The sequence below is a fragment of the Telopea speciosissima genome, chromosome 2 (assembly GCF_018873765.1).
Source record: "Telopea speciosissima isolate NSW1024214 ecotype Mountain lineage chromosome 2, Tspe_v1, whole genome shotgun sequence".
Taxonomy (NCBI): Eukaryota; Viridiplantae; Streptophyta; class Magnoliopsida; order Proteales; family Proteaceae; genus Telopea; species Telopea speciosissima.
Window position 1 is genome coordinate 83,102,936 of NC_057917.1, and position 18,916 is coordinate 83,121,851.

Genomic DNA, 18,916 nt, shown 5'->3' on the forward strand with positions numbered 1-18,916 from the left:
TATACATGGATTCCAACAGTTACGCCACAAGGCTCTAGAGCATTGTGTTTTGCATATGCAATGCAAGAGAAGTAATGGCATGAAAAAAATAACAGTCATGTACAACCAAGACTATGTATGATGCAAGTAAACAACATAATTATGGTCAATCAGAAGTCTGACATACTCCCCAGTGGAGTCGTCATTATAGGTATACGGATGAGAATCCAATACATCAGGGAGAGCGGGAGCGAACCGTGTCTCGCAAGATTCGTCATACTATGGTAACCTCTCACATCGCAAAAGGGTAAAAAATGTAAAAAGAAGTCAACACCTAGATTAGGGTATAAAACCCACAAATAATGTCCCTCCTGCAAATTAATTCCAACTTGATGATAGGTCTGCTCAGATCACTGGGTAAGCATCAGGTTACGCTTAGGGAGTGTTAGGCACCCCCAAAACACCCTATCCGAAGCGGTCTTCCTAAACCAAACACTTGTTGCATACTGTTATTTATACACATTCTGCACCTAATTAATCTAATTTATGGACCTATCGGGGTCTACGTTAGGTATTTATAAACTCCTTCCTAGCATGTAACTTGACCCAACCAATCTTTTGGTTAGACCAGTGTAGTATGGAGTTGATTCATTTTTTGTATGTCCTAAATCTTAATCTAGGTGGCAACTTTACCACATTTTTATAATGGGCTAGGACTTTTTCTCAATGCGAAAAGTTAGTTGTTGGTACGCTGCCAAGTAACAATCTCTCGGAATAAAAACAATCCGACACTTAGTCTCTTTCTTTGATAGCTGTGAGTTTGTTTTTAGCCCCAGGGAGACTAATAGCTTGGCTGACTCCCTGACCCGGAGGGCATTATTCTTAGTGTGTACGACTGAATGGCCCATTTCCACCTCTTGGCTGTCAGAGTTATGTAACTTGGACACCTTGTGTAGCACACGCTTTAATAAATTATCTTATTCCTATCAAAAAAAGAATGAAGCGTGAAACCCTAATTTGAATGTAGGAGTAGCAGATAGAACGACGTCTATTTATAGCACCTTAGAGATGAATTTGTATGCTATATTGCACAAGCTGATTGGCCTATATTAGCCTGTAGTCAAGGTGAATCCGATTTAGGTTGAGAGCAATAAGAGTTCAATTCAATAGATCAGGCAATATGTCATGTCTAAAAAATATTTACACCATGGTCACAAGATCTTTGTCCAAGTCATGCTAGAATCTATGATAGAACTAGCCAGGAATCCATCTGTCCCTGAGGCTTTTGACGGACCAATACTAAAGATTTGTAATCGCTTCTTCAGATTGAATGCAAAGCAAGGAACTGTTTTCTTCCTCAGATGACTCATGGAAATACCCAGTCTCTACCAGGGATTCTTGGCCGATACCGATCCGAATATGACTTAACATTGTTTTCTTAATTTTATTTTCTTTTTTACCCTTGGTCTGTACCAATCCACCGATATGGGATCAGCCAGGAATCGAGTTTCAGAGGGCCCAGATTGACATATAAATTCATCAAACATAGAATGTGCATATCATGCCTCAGAAATAATTGAATACTTTTGGGTTATGATCACACTGCTGGGGTTGTGGTATTTAGTAGTATGGTTGAAACATTGTAAATTTCTCACCACCTCTACTTTCGTTCTGATGCATAGTGAGCATTTTTGTTTATTACACCATGTGATGAAACCTAAAATAACATTAAGGTCATTGAAATTTCGAGCACATCTGCACATAGTAGAGGCTGACAATCCCCCACACCACTGCCTCCGGAGGCCAGGCGAGGTGCAGGGAATGCATGCGGTTCTGACTTCTGAGGACTCTAATGAAGGGTTACACAAAAGGCAAATAACTAGTGCAAGCCACCGGAAGGGCCCAATTTTTTTGCAAACCATATAATGTTTACTTTTCAATATAAACAGATTGCAAAAGTCGGTAAAAGGAGAGAATATCTCAGTTCAGTGAGGAAATAATTACACCCAAAAACCCGTTTCCATTCAAAACGCTAAAAAAGAAAAAATTACAAGCAGCCGTCCACCGTTCAAAAAACCGGAGTGCAGCTCTGTCCCATGAACTATCCCTCGAGAACTAAAACCTTTACTGATACTCGACTGTACAGACCGATCCGGAGGGCTTTCAGAAGGCCCTTCCCAAAATCAACACACAAACTGTAAGAAAATATAAATGAAACTAGACCAAGGTGTCACCACCCACTTCAGTTAGTAATGAACACCATTACCATTGGCATGTCCATTACCATTGGCGTGCCCATTACCATTAGCATACACACCATTTACAGACCCATTTGCAGGCTTCTTTACACTCCCGTTCTGGTGCACTTTCATGGTAGACCTTCCATTGCTCTTAATGCTATTTGTTGCCACATTTTGTACATTGTTAAGATTATTTAGGAATGATTCCAACTGGCCAGATGCTGCTGCTATAAGACCTGTACCATGAAATGGGATCAGGTTTCCTTCCATATTTCATAAGAGTAGGATTCAAATAACAAGTTCCCATACAAACTGGATTCAAGTTCATCACCAATGGCAACTAAGCACAATAGACCCATGGCACGCAGACTGAATTTTAAGTTCCTTGGCTTTAAATATAACTAAATTTGCAAATTCAAAACATCAAGGACTCAATATTTTGGGACAGCAAAGTGTATACTAGAATCACATGATGCTAGTATTCATGCAAACAGAGGGCAAAAGATAATAACTATATCCTCCATCCCCCTCGACCAAATTGGAAAACATACATGTGAAAATATTGAGGGTACAGAGTAAATCTCTACACTTGATTTCAAGACGAAGAGAAGAAATCAGGTGGTTAGACTTGATTCCAAGAACACACTTTGACTATCTTATATAAATACTAAAGCAATTCCAAGACCAGGTAAAAATATTAAATTTCATACCCCATGTAAATATTTCAGAAAAAACCTAAAGATAGCACGTCATATAAATCTGACCAAGATATATAATAGTAAATATTCTATCTTAAATCTTTGTTGACAAACTTCAATGATCACCATTCATTTGAGTTTCCTACTTCCCTTCTCTCTCCCATTCCCCTCCAAACACCTCCAATCAAAGAGAGAAAGAGGAAATGAAATCCCTTGTTGAACCTAAAATGCAGAATACTCGACTATGCTTTGGTCGAGATGAGCTCTGACACAACAGGCTGATATTTCAAATAACAAAAATTACAAAAAGCGAAAAATAAATAGAAAAGAATATTGAAAGATTATGCAGTGACTTTGCCTATAGCTCATACATCCATTTTCAAATTGGCTCTCATCTTTTATAAATCTAAGATAAATCAACATAAAACTATATTTCTTTGTCCAAGCCATATATATAAAAGTAGAGCAGGGGAACAAGGCAAATACCAAGAAATAGTGCAGAAGGTCTTCCTGGCCTTGACTTGAATTCGGGATGGAATTGAACTCCAATAAAGTATGGATGATCAGGCAATTCAACAATCTACAGTCAAGCATTCCAACAGGAGCCGAGAACCATTACTACTGAATGAATTATTACACAGACAACAACACACTGGAAGTTCTATGCAGGGAATATATACCTCCATACGCTGGCCAGTTTTATCTTTGCCAACAAATGAGAGACCAGCATTTTCAAGTTGTGCAACCATTTCAGGATTTACCTACATGAGACATTGTAGGATTTCCAGTCATAAGACCACTAAATGAATAGCAAACATACATGCCATAGGGAGACTGGAGAGAAAATGGCTGTCCATACAAAGGCAAGCAACAGAGAATCAAGCAGATCATTGCATGTCAATACATGTTTTACCTCGTATCTATGCCGGTGTCGCTCATCAACAAAGCTTACATTGCCATATCTAATACAAGAGGCAAAAATGCACAGTTCAATTAAGATGAGGGAGGGGCATGAAAAATTCACATCACTAACAACAGTAAGGGAATCATTAGTCCTTACAACTTTGCAGATTTACAATCAGTAACCTGGAAATATGTCCTCCTCGATCCGAGACGCATAGTGCCTCCCATATGAGTTTTTGAACCCTGTTCATAGGAGAGAAAAATTTTGCTTACACACTGAGAAGAAACCAAGGGAAAAAAAATGATATAAAATCCCACTGCATCTTAGTGTAAAACCCAACTATATAGAATCTGTACCTCTGGCATAAATATAACACAGGGATTGGAAGTTTCAGAATCAAACTCGGTGCTGTTTGCATCTTGCAGAGCAAGAACCGACCGAGCAAACTCAATAACAGCAATTTGCATCCCCAGACAAATGCCAAAATATGGAATTCTGTTTTCTCGGGCATACTTTGCTGCAAGAATTTTTCCCTGCACCCCTCGATCACCAAATCCTCCTGGAACTAAAATACCATCTGAACCCTGAAATGAACGACAGTGCAAATAACCATCAAAGATATGACAGTTGACATAATAGGGAATCAAACCCCTAAGATTGCAATTCAACATAGAAAGCAATTCAAGTGACTTACGTAACACTAAATGAGGTCTTACCTTCAATAGATTCCATGCAGCTTTATGAACATCAGGTGTCTGCAATTACAAATATCTTCACAAAATAAGATAGCAAGTATTTGAACATAAAACTATAACATGAGAAGACATGATTTCAAGAACCTCTTTCGCAGTTGCATCTTCAAGGTCACATGCTGGAACCCATTCCACTATAAGTTTCCTCTGGCAAACAACAGAAGCATGAAAGAGAGCCTGCAAACAGAAATATTTTATTATTAGGTGGAATATTAGAATTTGATGTATCACTACATAGAAACATGCACTAAACACAAGTGTAGCACATGTAGCACATGCACATGAAAAGTGCTTGTGAATGAACCAAAGAAGAACGTTGAATATGGGTAAGAACTACCAAGTACAATAATGATCAACTTACAAAACCTTTGTGTACAAGTGCTTATGCATGAATTTGGTAAAGAATATTGAATACAGGTAAAAACTACCAAGTATGATAGTGATCTACTTAATAACCTTGGTGGCTGTACAGAAGGAATAATAACGTATGGGGGAGAGAGGTGAGATTAGACACTTCATTCTTATTCTAACCAGATGCCCATGTACTGTGTAAGTGTCTGTTCCCCATACAGAGTATATATCAATTGGTTATTGGTGACAAGAATTCAACATTTCAAGGTGCGAGGCCATTATAGTGTCAATAAATTGTAACATTAAAATACTTTCACTAATTTTCACCAATTCTAAAATATATTCCATGTAAATTTTATATATATATGACACAGAAAGGCACTAAGCAGTCTCTGTAGATTTGGAATTGACATTCAAGTCAATCAAAGGGAACTCTATAAAAATAAGTTGCAGTCAATATCCCCTTGTTCAAGGTATATAGCAACATACAGTTTACTTTCATAAACATGTTGCTGCTTATAACCACATGAAACAACTATTCTTACATGATTAGGATTTGACATTTCAGTTTGTTTTCTATTTCTTTTAGTTTTTTTAATGTAATCTTGAGTTTTTTTTTTCGTCACTCGATACATTAATTGTAACACTTCTTTTTTCATAAGTTGTTCTAGTCTTATTTTGAAAAGGGAGATGTAAAGCATCTCTCCTGTGGGTAGTAAAGCATGGCCTCTACCGCTTCAACCAAGAAATGTCTACCTTGAATGTTCATGAGCATGGTGATTCCCCCCTTTTTGATAGTTGTTGGCTTGATAATTCCCTAAAGTGAGACCAAGTGAAACACCCGAAAGCACAAAATTGATACAAGTCATACTTAAGGAAATTAGATTGGCAAAGGTGAACAGTGGGTTCTTTTGAAATTATGCAGTTCAGAGACATGCTTGGATGGATTGAGTTGCAGCAAGGGCTGGCTTATTTTTCAAAATAGGAAATTATTTTGAAAGCCTGATGTTTTTGTTCGTGATATACTTTGCTTCTGCAACTCCTTTAAATTTTAAGCAACAACATACTTTACTTGCTAACAAGATAACATTTAAAGGGAGTTTCTGTGTTGACTTTCCAATGTTCCAAATCACTCCTGTTATCACCTCAAGTAGCAGGCCTTTGGACAAGAGCCTCCTGAACTTGCTAATTTAGATAGTATACTGACACATATATAAAGCCAAAACAACAGTTATATGTTCCTTGTTTGCATCTATTCCAACATGTGGCAAGCCCAAATAGCTGGGAAAAGGCTTGGTAAGTTGGCGGCTTTTTACCAAACCCCACATCCAACCTCTGGCACCCCCCCCCCCAAAAAAAAAAATTGCAGTTCCTCCTCTGAACTATTAAACTCACTCTATATCTAATCATATTTTTATTTGGGATTTTCAAATTGACACTCCTCAAAGCATCAAATAATTTCTAACCTTACTTTTTTGCCCTATTAGTATGATACAAAAATTTTTTTTCCTAATGAGGGTAATAGTGCCATTTCACATGTATAGAACCCTCTTTTATAACCCTATCTTAAAGAACTTTTGGAAATAAGACAAGGGGCAATTAAAAGATAATCCCAAGTTCTAAATACACATATAATGGTGTTATTCAGACACTCCCTTTTTATTTTGAACTTTTCACTCAAGACAGGTCATAAATTAGGAAGAGGAATACTACACAAATCTTCAGTTCTAATTTATTTTTAATTGAATAGATAATAACTTGCAGGTCAGAAACTTGACCGACCTACTAACAAGAAGGTTTATCAACTTGATTGACTGAGAAATAAATTGAAAAATGTGAAGCTGTGGAGTTGACTGCTACCTTTTTAAAGTGTGTTACTTCTTGAATAATCCATCCAAGTTGCACTCTCAACAATGACGTGTTACCAAGTGCTATGCAAGGATGGCTATGCCCCCAAAATCAAATTTCATAACACTTTCATCCAATTACCATGATGTGCCTCATTCTAACAAAAAGGACATCAAAAAGCTAAAAATGCTAAACTAAATTACTAGTTGCAACATTTCGAAGACTATGCTGCAGACCATCAGGTCCCAAAACTTAATAAACGAAAACTCAGATATAGCACACTGCAGTGAAATTGTAATAGGTGGCAACGTATAACTATGTAATGCAAACACAGTCCAAAAATTGACCATATTTTGACATCTATGGGGTATGCATGGTTTATTTATTTATTTTTTTTTTGTAATAGGCTAAATTATAAGGCCCAAAAGTGGGGTCTAAAGGGGTGTACAAAAATAGATATCTAATTAGTAGTGGATCATTAGGTAATATAAGTAGCTTTAATTTAGTCATTAAAGAATCCTATTTTGGTTAGTTGTGTGGAGCCCAACTTATCTAACAGACTTAGGCTTCAACAGATCTACTAATATTAGTTAAGTTAATCTAACTATCTAAGAGTTCTGGATGTAGGAGTCTTTCTTTTGTTTTCTTAATAAATATGTAACCAACCCACTCCAATAATGATGATTAATGGAATAGAATACAAAATTTGGATTGAATTGGTAGCCAAAGAGAAGGCTTCCGCTTTTCTCTCCTCTCTTATCCCTTTTTCCTTCTAAAGTAACTGTTCATAGTCCCCAGAACAGCCCCTTATCTCTTCTCATCTTCTTTTCTTATTCTCTTTTTCATTCCCCATCGCAGGCTGCTGAAATCAACCAACCAGCAAGCCTTTTCAGTCTGTTTTATCAGGAAATAGTTTAGATCTAGGCCTGTGGAGCAGCTGATCTAATCTCTGATTCCTTGACTAGATTCTAGTATTGATGGCTGAATCACTATGGCGTGAAGGATTTTAGAGAAACTCATAATAAAGGGTCATAAAAATTACTGCAATAAAGATAAACTATGGCAAGCAAGAAGGGATAACATATTGCATGAAGAAATCACGATGAAAACAGTTTTGCAGCTTTATTTACCTTCAAGACAGAAAGGTAAGAATCAGAAAGTCCAGTATATTTTCCAACCATAGCAATTCTGACCTGTAAAATACATGAAATGTCAGTTTGAATGACCACTTGCATTAACCAGATCATAGAATGAAACTTCGAACAAGTAAGAGAAATGTTTGGGACCAACAGGCTCATGTAGCTTGTTACACCGTTCAACTCTCCCAGTCCATTCGTCCAAATGAGGCTCCACAGTAACACTGTACATGAAAAACATGACATCAACAAGCTGTCAACAAAACTGCGAACACCTGTCACACAATAAGCATGGTAGATAAACCTTTACTAGATACAAAAAGAAAACAGAGTTCAATGACAAACCCTTGAAGGTTCAGCCCTTTCAAGATCGCTTCGTGTGCCTTCTGATCCTGAATTTTTGGAGGGTGTAAACGAAATCTTTCTTATAAGAAAAGAGAACAGAAGATGAGCGATTTAAGTGTCATAAACAAACTTACTCTTAATAGCAAAGGGATGTGCCAAATGTTTGGAACATCATACAGAGTGATTATGTTTGCTGCCTGAAAACAAGCACCACCATATAGTTGGCTTTCTGCAGAATAGTACAGAAATATTTTTACAGAATCCAAATAGAGTAATATCAATATGATGGTTACAATACCGGGACATGGCAAAACTGTGAGAGTTTTTCTTTCACATTTTCTTCCAGGGCCTGTCAAAGACATCAGGTATTAAATTTCCCACACCCACACCCACCCACACCCACACCCACACACACACACACACACACACACACACACACACACACACAAAAGAGAGAGAGAGAGAGAGAGAGAGAGAGAGAGACCTTTGTGCTGCGACAGGCTAAGATATTTGGTGTCAAACCCAGTCCTCTTAGTCCCCGAACACTATGCTGAGTTGGCTTTGTTTTCTAAATGAGAAACATAATAACGTCACTCATCAGAACCAATAAGTAACTGTGATTACCGAGGACTAGTTGCTTAGGCTCCTATGGTCCCCAGATCATATAAATATAGATCCAGTACTGACATTTTTTAGATTAAATTACACAAGTTCAAAAATAGTTCATGCATACCTGTTCACCAACGACATTCAAAACAGGGACAAGACTGACATGAACCAGGCAGAAATTTCCAGGGCCTGAAATGAGAAAAATTTGGGGAACATGGAACAAAATAAAAATGATCAACTACTTAAGTTACTTAAAAGCTAACTGATGCTGAAACAGAAAGGAAAATATCCATGAAGGCAATGGCACAAGTCCCTTACCAACGCGATATGAAAATTGACCCAGTGCCTCAATGAACGGCATAGATTCAATATCACCTGTCCCAAGGAATGTTGTTGTTAGGCTAGTAAAATATAATAATATCAATATACACAGCATCAATTGTGCTTAATATACCTATAGTTCCACCCAGCTCTATGACACAAACGTCAGCAGGGCCTTCTTTTCCATCAACGGGTATCATAGCCACACGCTCAATCCACTCTTGAATGGCATCTGTAACATGAGGCACAACCTAGAAGAGGGAGAGAGGATATAAGATGATATTGAGCCTTGAGAAGAAGGTAGTGAATATTAACAAGACCTCGTCAGGAGTTGGAACAGACCTGGACAGTTTTTCCAAGATAGTCTCCCCTTCTTTCCTTGTCAATAACAGACTATTAGCCATCAAAGAAAAAAAATACTAGTCACTTCAATAATTCAGTCTAGCCAAATAATACAATCCGTGTACCAACCACATGTTGAGATTAGAACCTTATGATGATAACTGCAACTTGGTTTTCAGTAACAAAGTACCTGATAAATCTTCCCTGTGGTGATGTTGTTATCACGGGTCAACTTGATATCCAGGAAACGTTCATAGTTCCCAAGATCCAGGTCCACCTTCAACACATAAATAAAATTTATTTTGTTGGTTACAATAAGACAATCTACAAGTTCATCAGCTTTATGGAAGCACATGGATCAATAAAGAGGAAAACAAAGTAGCATTTAACAGAATAGAATGGCAGTGATGTTCATAGTTGCAAGAATATGTATCCCACAAAACAACACCAATGCCACATGTGCGTCGGGCACGGCATCTGTGAGATACAGTGTTATAATCCTATAAGATGTAGTATTAGAGGGGGAATAGTCCACCACACTTCCTTTTCTGTAATCTTCCCCCTAACATTCTTTACTTCACATCACAAAGTCATTACGTATGCGGTATGCCCATAAAAAGGCACCCATAGCATTTGAGATCTTAAATGAAAAGTTATTACTTCAACATAACCATGATTCCCTCAAAAGCATGTGAATCAAATGAAATGCACACCAGCAAAGATAGCAGGCATAAACCATGGGGAAGATTCTTTACCTCACCACCATCATCTAAGACAAACACCTCTCCATGCTCAAAAGGGGACATTGTTCCTGCATCAGTGTTCAAATACGGATCTGTACAAATGAATAGAAATGAGTGACTACCATTAGTTTGTGGCATCAACCTTCAAGACTATTTAGGATCAAAATGAGAACACAACAAGTGAAAAGTCTTCATATTCAAAGTGGCAGAGCTCAAATAAAAGTGAGCAGTAACAAAATACATCTGAAACTACTTCAGTTGATTTGGACAAATTCACATTTAGAAGGTGTTCAGCTGATAAAGGATCACAGCATTAGTATTGTAAATTAAAACAATTCAACTAGCCATTTTGAGACTGAAATCACTGGCATCCACCTTACCCCCTCCCTCCCACTCACCCTAAAATATTCACTTAGAAACAATACCACTAACTTTACTAATCAACCCAAACAAAAATTAAAAACAATTAATTTATTTTTAAAAGTTGTTGTAATGATTTAGCCAAATGGGCTGTGCTCGGAATCTCTATACCAAATAACCTAAATCATAGTCACAACCCAAGCAAAACAATAAATCACTGAAAATAGACACTTATTAACTGATATTTTACCATTATATCTTCAAAATCCTTAAAAAGCAAATCAAGAAATAATAGAAATAAACCGTATGGTATTTATCTACGTGTTCATTCCAAAGAATCAAAAGTGTACATGAAGAGAGCCCAGTAAAACAGGAAAAAAGATTCAGGAAATGCCAGACATTATGTATACAATCTATCGTCTAAAATTGCTCGTCACAAGAAGGTGAAGAAGGGAAAAAACCAATCACGAGTACAGAAAATGCAGAAGTTGCTCCTAAGCCTCAGTATATGAATATAAAACCCACTAAGAGACTGGAAATGAAAATAATATAAACTGCCGTTGAAACGAAAAAGGAAGAGGCTTACTAGCTCTCAACTAGAGCAAATGAGACTGAAAAGAAAAGATAGATAAAGATCAATTAGAAAAGAGGACAGACGAGAAGGTCCATTTTTTTCTGTTTAAAAGAAAGAAACCCAGCAAAGCGAACTCTCCCTCTCTATCTCTGCGTGTCTATATGTATGTGTGTTCCGTGTGTGCGTGATACAGAGCGAGCCGCGTAACACAGACCTATCTTAATGGAAGTAATACGAAGACCACAGGCCTTGAGAACGACTCCAATACTACTGGCCGTCACCCCCTTTCCAAGACCACTAACGACGCCACCGGTCACTAAAACATACTTCATCTTTCCTTTCTTTTCCCCTGTTGGCTTCCGATTGATTTTCCGATCCAATGACGGACAAAGAGCAACAACCCCTTCACCGTTCCTCTCCTGCTTGGCTCCTTCAATCCTTTCCCTTCCCTGTTTGACCAATCACAGCTTCAGTAAGGGCAAATAAAATAAATAAATAAAAGACTGATTCAACTCCAACGGAGGAGGTAGAAAAATGGGAATTTGCAAAGCTTTACCATATAGAAATGCGTTTTTTTCCATTACCCAATACCCATACGAATGATTCTACGAAATAAACGGAAAATGAAATTGAAAACAAGAAGAACCTGTCGTCGTTCTTGTTGCTATTGTTGTTGTAGAGGCAGACCTTCGATTTTGTTTTTAATCGATGCTTGTTGTTTCTCCTTCTCCTCTTCTTGATGCTGTTATTCTTCTTATGGTGTTCTCTGTCAGGCGATTTGCTACTAGAAAGACGGGCTTTACTTCCGCCTCTGGCTCTCAGGTCTAACCGTCAGGTCTGACCTACTTCTCTCACTCCAATGGCAATAAAAACTCGGCACACTCCTTATCACTTTCTAACAAAACTACACGCTTTGGGTGCCTTGTTTGGCGGCAAACTACTCCACTGCTGTTTGACAAACAGAAACGGAAAGAACGAAGAGCAAAAGAGCGTGAGAGAGAAAGAGATATTCTCAGAGAGAAGAGAGAAGATAGAGGGATAGAATGCTAAGAAAGGTGACAGAGATGGCAATGGCGATGGGAATGAGGAATGAAAGACTGGAGTAATAAGGAACTTATATAGCTCTCAGCCTCCAGGCTCCGAAACCCAAAGGTCTCACACTCTAGTCTTTGTCTTGTTTTAGCTGAGGGGGAAAAAAAAGCCAAGAGGGTTTTTAATATTTCCTTTTTTTGCTCCTTACTAGGGTTTCTTCTCTCCATTTTATCCCTTGCTCCCTTCCCTTTTTTTTATTTATTTATTTTAGGGTTATTATCATCTTTTTTTTGTTTTTTGGTAAACGGGTTATTATCATCTGAAAATGAAAAAATTTTGCTTAAAAGATTTTTTAAAGAAAAAAAAATCCCCACGAGACCGATTGTAGATTCCATCCTCTTCTGCCCTAACCCTTGTGGATCTCTATGAATCCTGTGTAGATGATACTATTTTTAACACCGCCATTGGTTTGATATTAAAATTACTCCTTATATTGATGTCGTGATTAACGTTTTCCCAAGATTTTTTTTATTTTTTATTTGTTTTTTTCTACAAAGTCCAAGCAATAAGCATGTCCAATTCAAAGAGATTTTATTTTGGAACCAATGTGTGTTGTGTGTTGCTCAAACCAAAAGATCAAAAGTCCTGTTCCAGTTTTCAACTAGTCTGGCCTACTTGGCTGCTTCATAGAAACCTTGATTTCTTTAATAGAATACATTATCCCTTACTTTAGGTTACATCTTTTCCCCTATTCTTGTAATCTTGCTTCCCCATTGGTCTGGCTTAGAAATGGAAATAGACCATTAAGCTCTAGAGCTTTCTGGTTTATTTTACCAAAAAAATTAAAGTTAGCTCATTAGCTTGGTTCTATAGCCTCCAAGGATTCTATCTTTCTTTAAATTTTTAATGAGTTTATTTTATTTTGAGCATTTCAGTTAAGACAGTTGAGGGTATAATTAAGCTACATTAAGCAACAATGATGAAATATAATTAGATACTATCATGTACCTGCCCATCACTCTCACTACTGAGTTAGTTTATTACTACTTTCTCTTAGGTGGTCCTCTCAAATCTTTCCATCTACGCAATTCAAGGGGATGGGAGCAGTGTTACATAACCAGAGCTGCCTAACCATGGCTTAAGTAATCGGAATCAAATCGGATTAATCGTGCGATTCAAATTGGGATCGGTTGAGGTGGTCCATTCAACTCTTTTCATCTTTGCAATTCAAGGGGGAGAGATTGGGAGTAGTCTGACATCACCAAAGCTACCCAGCCATAAAAGCATTCCCAATGCACAAGGCTCCCACCACTGTAGGGTTTGGAAACGGTTATAATGTACATAATTGAAATCTAATTGGATGAATCGCCCAATTCGAATTGGAATTAGTTGAAATGGTCCACACAACTCTTTTCATCTACGCAATTTGAGGGGGGGGGGGATGCATGGGGTGTAGTATACCCATCAACCATAGCTTTGGTTGAATTAATCACCCGTTCGAATTGGAATCGACTGAGACTGTCCACACAAATCTTTTCTTCTACACACTTCAAGAAGGATTGATCTAGAGTAGTTTAACATCAACTAGAGCTACCTAACCATGGTTTATATTATCAAAATCAGATCAGATGAATCGCCCAATTCAAATTGAAACCCAATTTCATGACGATTCTTCCAATTCTTTTTTTTTTTTATCGACCATAATTCATGTTTGTTACTTTTTTTTTTATAAAATTCATGTTTGTTACTTTGTTCTTCATTTTTTATAAACTATTTCCTTCTTTTAATCAGTAAAATAAAATTCAAAAAAATCTATATTTTTGAAAATATTTGCTTCTTCTCTGTTCCAATTTTTATTATTTAAACCTTGTACCCAATTGTCTCAAAATCAAGATTTTATTTTCTTTTCTTTTAGAATTTTTAATTTATGATTCAAAAATCATAATTTATATCTATAACTTTATTTTAATAACATCAACTTTTCGTCACCTTATCTTAGAAAAGAAGAGATTAACGTCGGTCGTTAGGACTTAGGGAGAGAAACTTCAAACTTGGGTATTATCAAAAAAAACTTCAAACTTGGGTGGTTGTTCATATTAGATGAGATTTCTTTTCTTGGTGGGGATAGAATCGGTATTCCGTGGTTTGGTGGTGCGGGATCCCTTTGTATGAGCGGGTAGGGTCTTCAAGCCTAAGTAGAGGTAGTAGACCAGTGTAGGACACCACACACGAGATCTGATTTTTTTTTTCTTCCTTTATAGTTTGGGAAGTAGTTTTCTGTCGGGAGTGTAGTCTACGCCAGCACTCCCATGTGTCTATCTCTTTCCTCCTCAAAATAAGGGGCAGAAGTGTCTTTTCAAACAGGAAGGAGAGAGAAAGACTCATGGGAGTGCTGGCATAGGCCACACTCCCGGATAGAGAACTTTCTCCCTATTTCTGGTTGAAAGAAGAAAAAAGGATCATTAAGGTCAGGTTTTTTTTAGGAAATTCATCAAATACCTTCCATGCATATATCTTGCCTGTCTCTAATATTTAATAAACATGGTAAACGTTTGTATATAAACTTTAAAATTTAAATCCATAGAGATATTTAGGGTTATAGAATGTCCTTGGGTAGTACGACATTTGATTTGAGAAGTGTCATCTTACATTTAGTGGACAGGTTGCCGTGGAGTCTTTTTCAGCATGTTTGGTGTGAGACGAATCAAATGGCTGACTCTATAGTTTGATTTGGGCTGATATTACCTTTATTTTTTAGAATTTTATGAAGATTTGTGTAATATTGTAAGAAAATAATGTTGATCAATGTATTTTTTACAAATTATAATATTTAATTTTCAATATATTATTTTATCGATTTAAAAAAAAACAAGACATTTAAGGGTATAAAAATTAGACCGGAGATTGATGAATTGATCGGATCAATTGAAACCAGTTTATTAACCTTCTTATTGGTTTTAACTTTTAGAAATTGTTAAAAGACTGAAATTTAGTCGATTGATCAAAGTTCTTATTGGTTCAATATTGGTTTTAATTTAAACAAAAAAATCTTTAGAAGACTGAAATCAATATGACCAACTAATAAAACTGATTGTTTGGATTGAGGCTAGAGAAAAAAAAAAAAAAAAAAAAAAACCCAATAAAACCTATAAAATTCAATATTTTGTTTTCCCTTTTTTTTTTTTTTTTTTGCATATGAAAACTATGACCAGACCAATAAAAAACCATTAAAAGAAAATGATAATGGACCGATATCGACCAAGCATTTTAGTTTGGATTTTATAGACCTAACACTTTATCAGTCCAATTTTAGTCTAGCTTGATCTAATACCCAAAATAAATAAATAAAAAATACCCGGACTTAATCGGCCACTTGACACCCCCAAATGCATGGGCCGGGAGAGGGGCGGGATTTGGGTCATTCAGGGGTTAGGCCGATCATTTCACCCACCCCCATGTGTCTAGGCACACCTTGCGTCCTCAGTGCAAGGAACTTTATCCAAAAAAAAAAAAAATCTTCCTTTGTAACTATATTTTCCATATGGTAGTTTAGTTTTACAATATATATATAGTAGTTTAGTTGGCACTTAGACCTCATTGACATGTTTTGTATCACATTGTATACCAAATTTCAATTGATTGGGCTTTAGTAAAAATAAATTAAGTTATGATTGGATAGCAATATAGATAATATGTTGACATGGTCTGACTTCTGAGCTTCAAGAACAGGAAAATAAATAGTATGTGTGAGAATGGGTCATTCCCATAATACTGAACATGCTCCCATTCAAAGAGTGTATACTATTATTTGCCACTTGGCAATTGGCAAGTCATTCAACACTTGTATTCAATAGTTCCAGCCATCATTTTCTTCAGTTCTAAGGTCTGAATGTAAGAAAAACAAAGTAGCCCTAGAACAAGGGCACTCAACCAGTCAATGGCATCATCACATGTGGGGCAACAAACCTTGAATAAACTTTGCAAGAATCCTTTATTCCTTTTCATGGGTAGACTTCTCCAAAAACCTAGGTGCAAGCAAATTGGGAGATCTTGGACAATAATTTTTTGCCTTTTGTTTTTTTTTTTTGGTAGGGATGGTACGTACATTTGTTTCTATCTTCATCAGACATTGTAGAACCTTTATTTATTTGGTATACAACTACATTTCAGTATAAAATGGCAAAGACAAATACATAGTATGAAAATGTACCATTTAAATAATTAATAACATACTAAAATTGTCTTAAAACAAAACGTTGGTTGACATATCCTAAAGGCTTGTAGTTGCTCGTTTTGAATCAAGTTAATTTATTAAAAAAATATTAAAGATATATATTTTTCTTGGAAAAAAGTTCATTGGTGGATGAGATGAAATTGAATTTTTCTTGTGTAGCAACACAATGACCATGTAGTTGGAATCTTACTTCCGTACCTTATTTATGAATATTTGAAATGGTCTCAAAACTTACGACCTTGTGTCCAAAATACCTCCAACGATTTCTTCCATTACTTCTTTTTTTGATATATAGCTGAAATTTGACTGTGACGTATATCTTTAAAAACAAATCGAAGCTGCACTATTTTGACCCAGTGGTTAATGGTCGTAATGGTTATTTGAAAAGGGAAGGTGTTGCCTGCTTGATAGCGGAGGCTACGTGGTCAGGCGAGAGCCGATGAGGCCCCTGGCCCCCTATCTGTTAAATCAATAGGGATAGAAAAGTCATTTCATGAGGGAAACGAGAGAGAGGGGGTTGCTAGCAAAAGCTACGACCTTGTGCAAGAAATCTCCTTTCGAAAAAATACAATATTTGAATTGATATGCCATATGAGTGAAGCTTGACTAGACAAAATGACAATATGCCATACACCAGCATAGTTCACACAATGAAAAGAGTGTACATGTAACCCATGTATACTCTTATGAGGATTGTTTTACTTCACCCACAACAAGGGAGGTATTCATTCACTGAGGTGGTGTGTTATAATGAATGGGGGATGGTTCAGAGACATTCATCTTATAGGGAGAATGAATAATAATTGTTAGATCGTAGGTTTTCTTTCTTCCATGATGGTGGAAAACTTTCTCCCACTCTTATTATCTAAAATCAGGCCAAGTAAGACTTGTTAGAAGGTTGAATAAAAGTTCAATCTAAGGCATGGTTTGATAAACAACGATGACAATGTGACGTGAAAATCTCATGGATGAGAAATCACATTGATCTTGAATCCATGGATCGAAAATGGGTTAAATTATCCTACACGTCAAAGACAGTGCCTTTCCTGCCATCGAATCAACTATGTTATTTGCCCCCATCAATTATAGTCAACATTAAGTTATCACTCCATGGCTCATGAAGCATGCAAGTTATTTAGTAAAAATTTAGAATGTGATCGTACAGAGTCCCATGTCAAGACAGGTTGGAGTGTGAAGAATAGAGGGAAAGTAGTAAAATTAAATAAAACCTAAAAAGGTAATTTTAATAATCATTACCTAAGTACCTAACATTACCGAGTTGCTAATTCCAAATCATTCCAAATGAGGATATTAAAATTTGGAAAAATGGTTTTAGTGAAGGAACGTGGTGCCTGCACCTAGACATAGGAGGGGCAAAATGACCACCTTGCCTCCATGAAATGCAAAATGTCCATCCATGTTGATACTTTTGCGAGTGTTCCCATTGACCTTCGTGCGTGCATAGGGGTCATGCTCTCCCACAGGAAACACTTCCCCCAAAAATTTACTTTAGATTGGGTTCAAATCCAATTAAGGGATTTGAAAAGTATTTTAGAAACCACATTGAAAAATAAAAACACGAAATATGATAAGAAATCTAAAAATTTATGTTATACAATCATACAAGATAATGATTACAAAATTTTCTTTTTCTTTTTATATGTGTAGGGGGGGGGGGGGGGCGCTGGTTAAGTGGTTAACAAAGCTTTGCAATTGGGAATTTGCTTTTCTCCAAACTTGGCTAGATCATAAACTAGAATCGAATTGTGTCGAAGTTCTAGTTGAGTTTCTATAACTTCAATGTTCAATTTACATCTAGATTTGGATCATCTCCAGTGTAGGGGTGTTAGGGATCACCCAGTGCGGCTACGCCTTTTGACACTTGGAGCTGGAGGGATCCGACGGCTGAAAATCCGAAGGCCTAAATTACTAATTTACATGGCATTCTCGCAACAGCTCTTATCCTATACCCACCACTGCTTAAAATGCACACCTGAGGAATAGGGATCAATCTCCTCTAGCTCCAAGTGTCAAAAGGTGTAGCCTCACACTGGGAGATCCCCAACACCTCCCCCCCCCTCCGCGTGCGCGCCGGAGAGGATCCAAATCCTCTACATCTTTGTATGCATTCTAAAGTAATGGAATCTTCTCATTCTACTCCTACATTGACAGTCCTAAGGAACATGGATCAATCTCATCCAACTCCAGATGTCAAAAGGTGTAGCCTCACTAGGAGATCCCCAGCACCCCCTGGCGTTGGAAAAAATTCAAATCCTCTACATCTTTGTATACATTCGATCTAAAGTAAGGGAATCTTCTCATTCTACTCCTACATTGAGGGGGGGAGGGGGGATACTGGAAAAGATTCAAATCCTCTACATCTTTATATACATTCTAAAGTAAAAGAATCTTCTCATTCTACTCCTACCTTGACAGCCCTAATTACCC

The 18,916-nt window shown here is 37.0% G+C and overlaps 1 protein-coding gene across 1 annotated transcript; it reads right to left on the minus strand.

Annotated features, from left to right (window-relative positions):
- Positions 1-1,979: 1,979 nt before the first annotated feature.
- LOC122651794 (CTP synthase-like) lies at positions 1,980-12,224 on the minus strand. The gene is made up of 22 exons (XM_043845331.1): positions 11,849-12,224; positions 11,417-11,621; positions 10,281-10,360; positions 9,716-9,802; positions 9,526-9,576; positions 9,317-9,434; positions 9,181-9,237; positions 8,987-9,051; positions 8,738-8,821; positions 8,552-8,602; positions 8,388-8,450; positions 8,254-8,300; positions 8,063-8,132; positions 7,903-7,965; positions 4,661-4,750; positions 4,538-4,576; positions 4,178-4,405; positions 3,978-4,063; positions 3,831-3,879; positions 3,598-3,678; positions 3,404-3,497; positions 1,980-2,455 (listed from the first exon to the last, which is right to left on the minus strand). The coding sequence occupies exons 2-22, from the start codon at positions 11,532-11,534 to the stop codon at positions 2,226-2,228; spliced, it is 1,851 nt and encodes a 616-aa protein (XP_043701266.1). The 5' UTR covers positions 11,535-11,621; positions 11,849-12,224; the 3' UTR covers positions 1,980-2,225.
- Between the last annotated feature and the right edge of the window lie 6,692 nt (positions 12,225-18,916).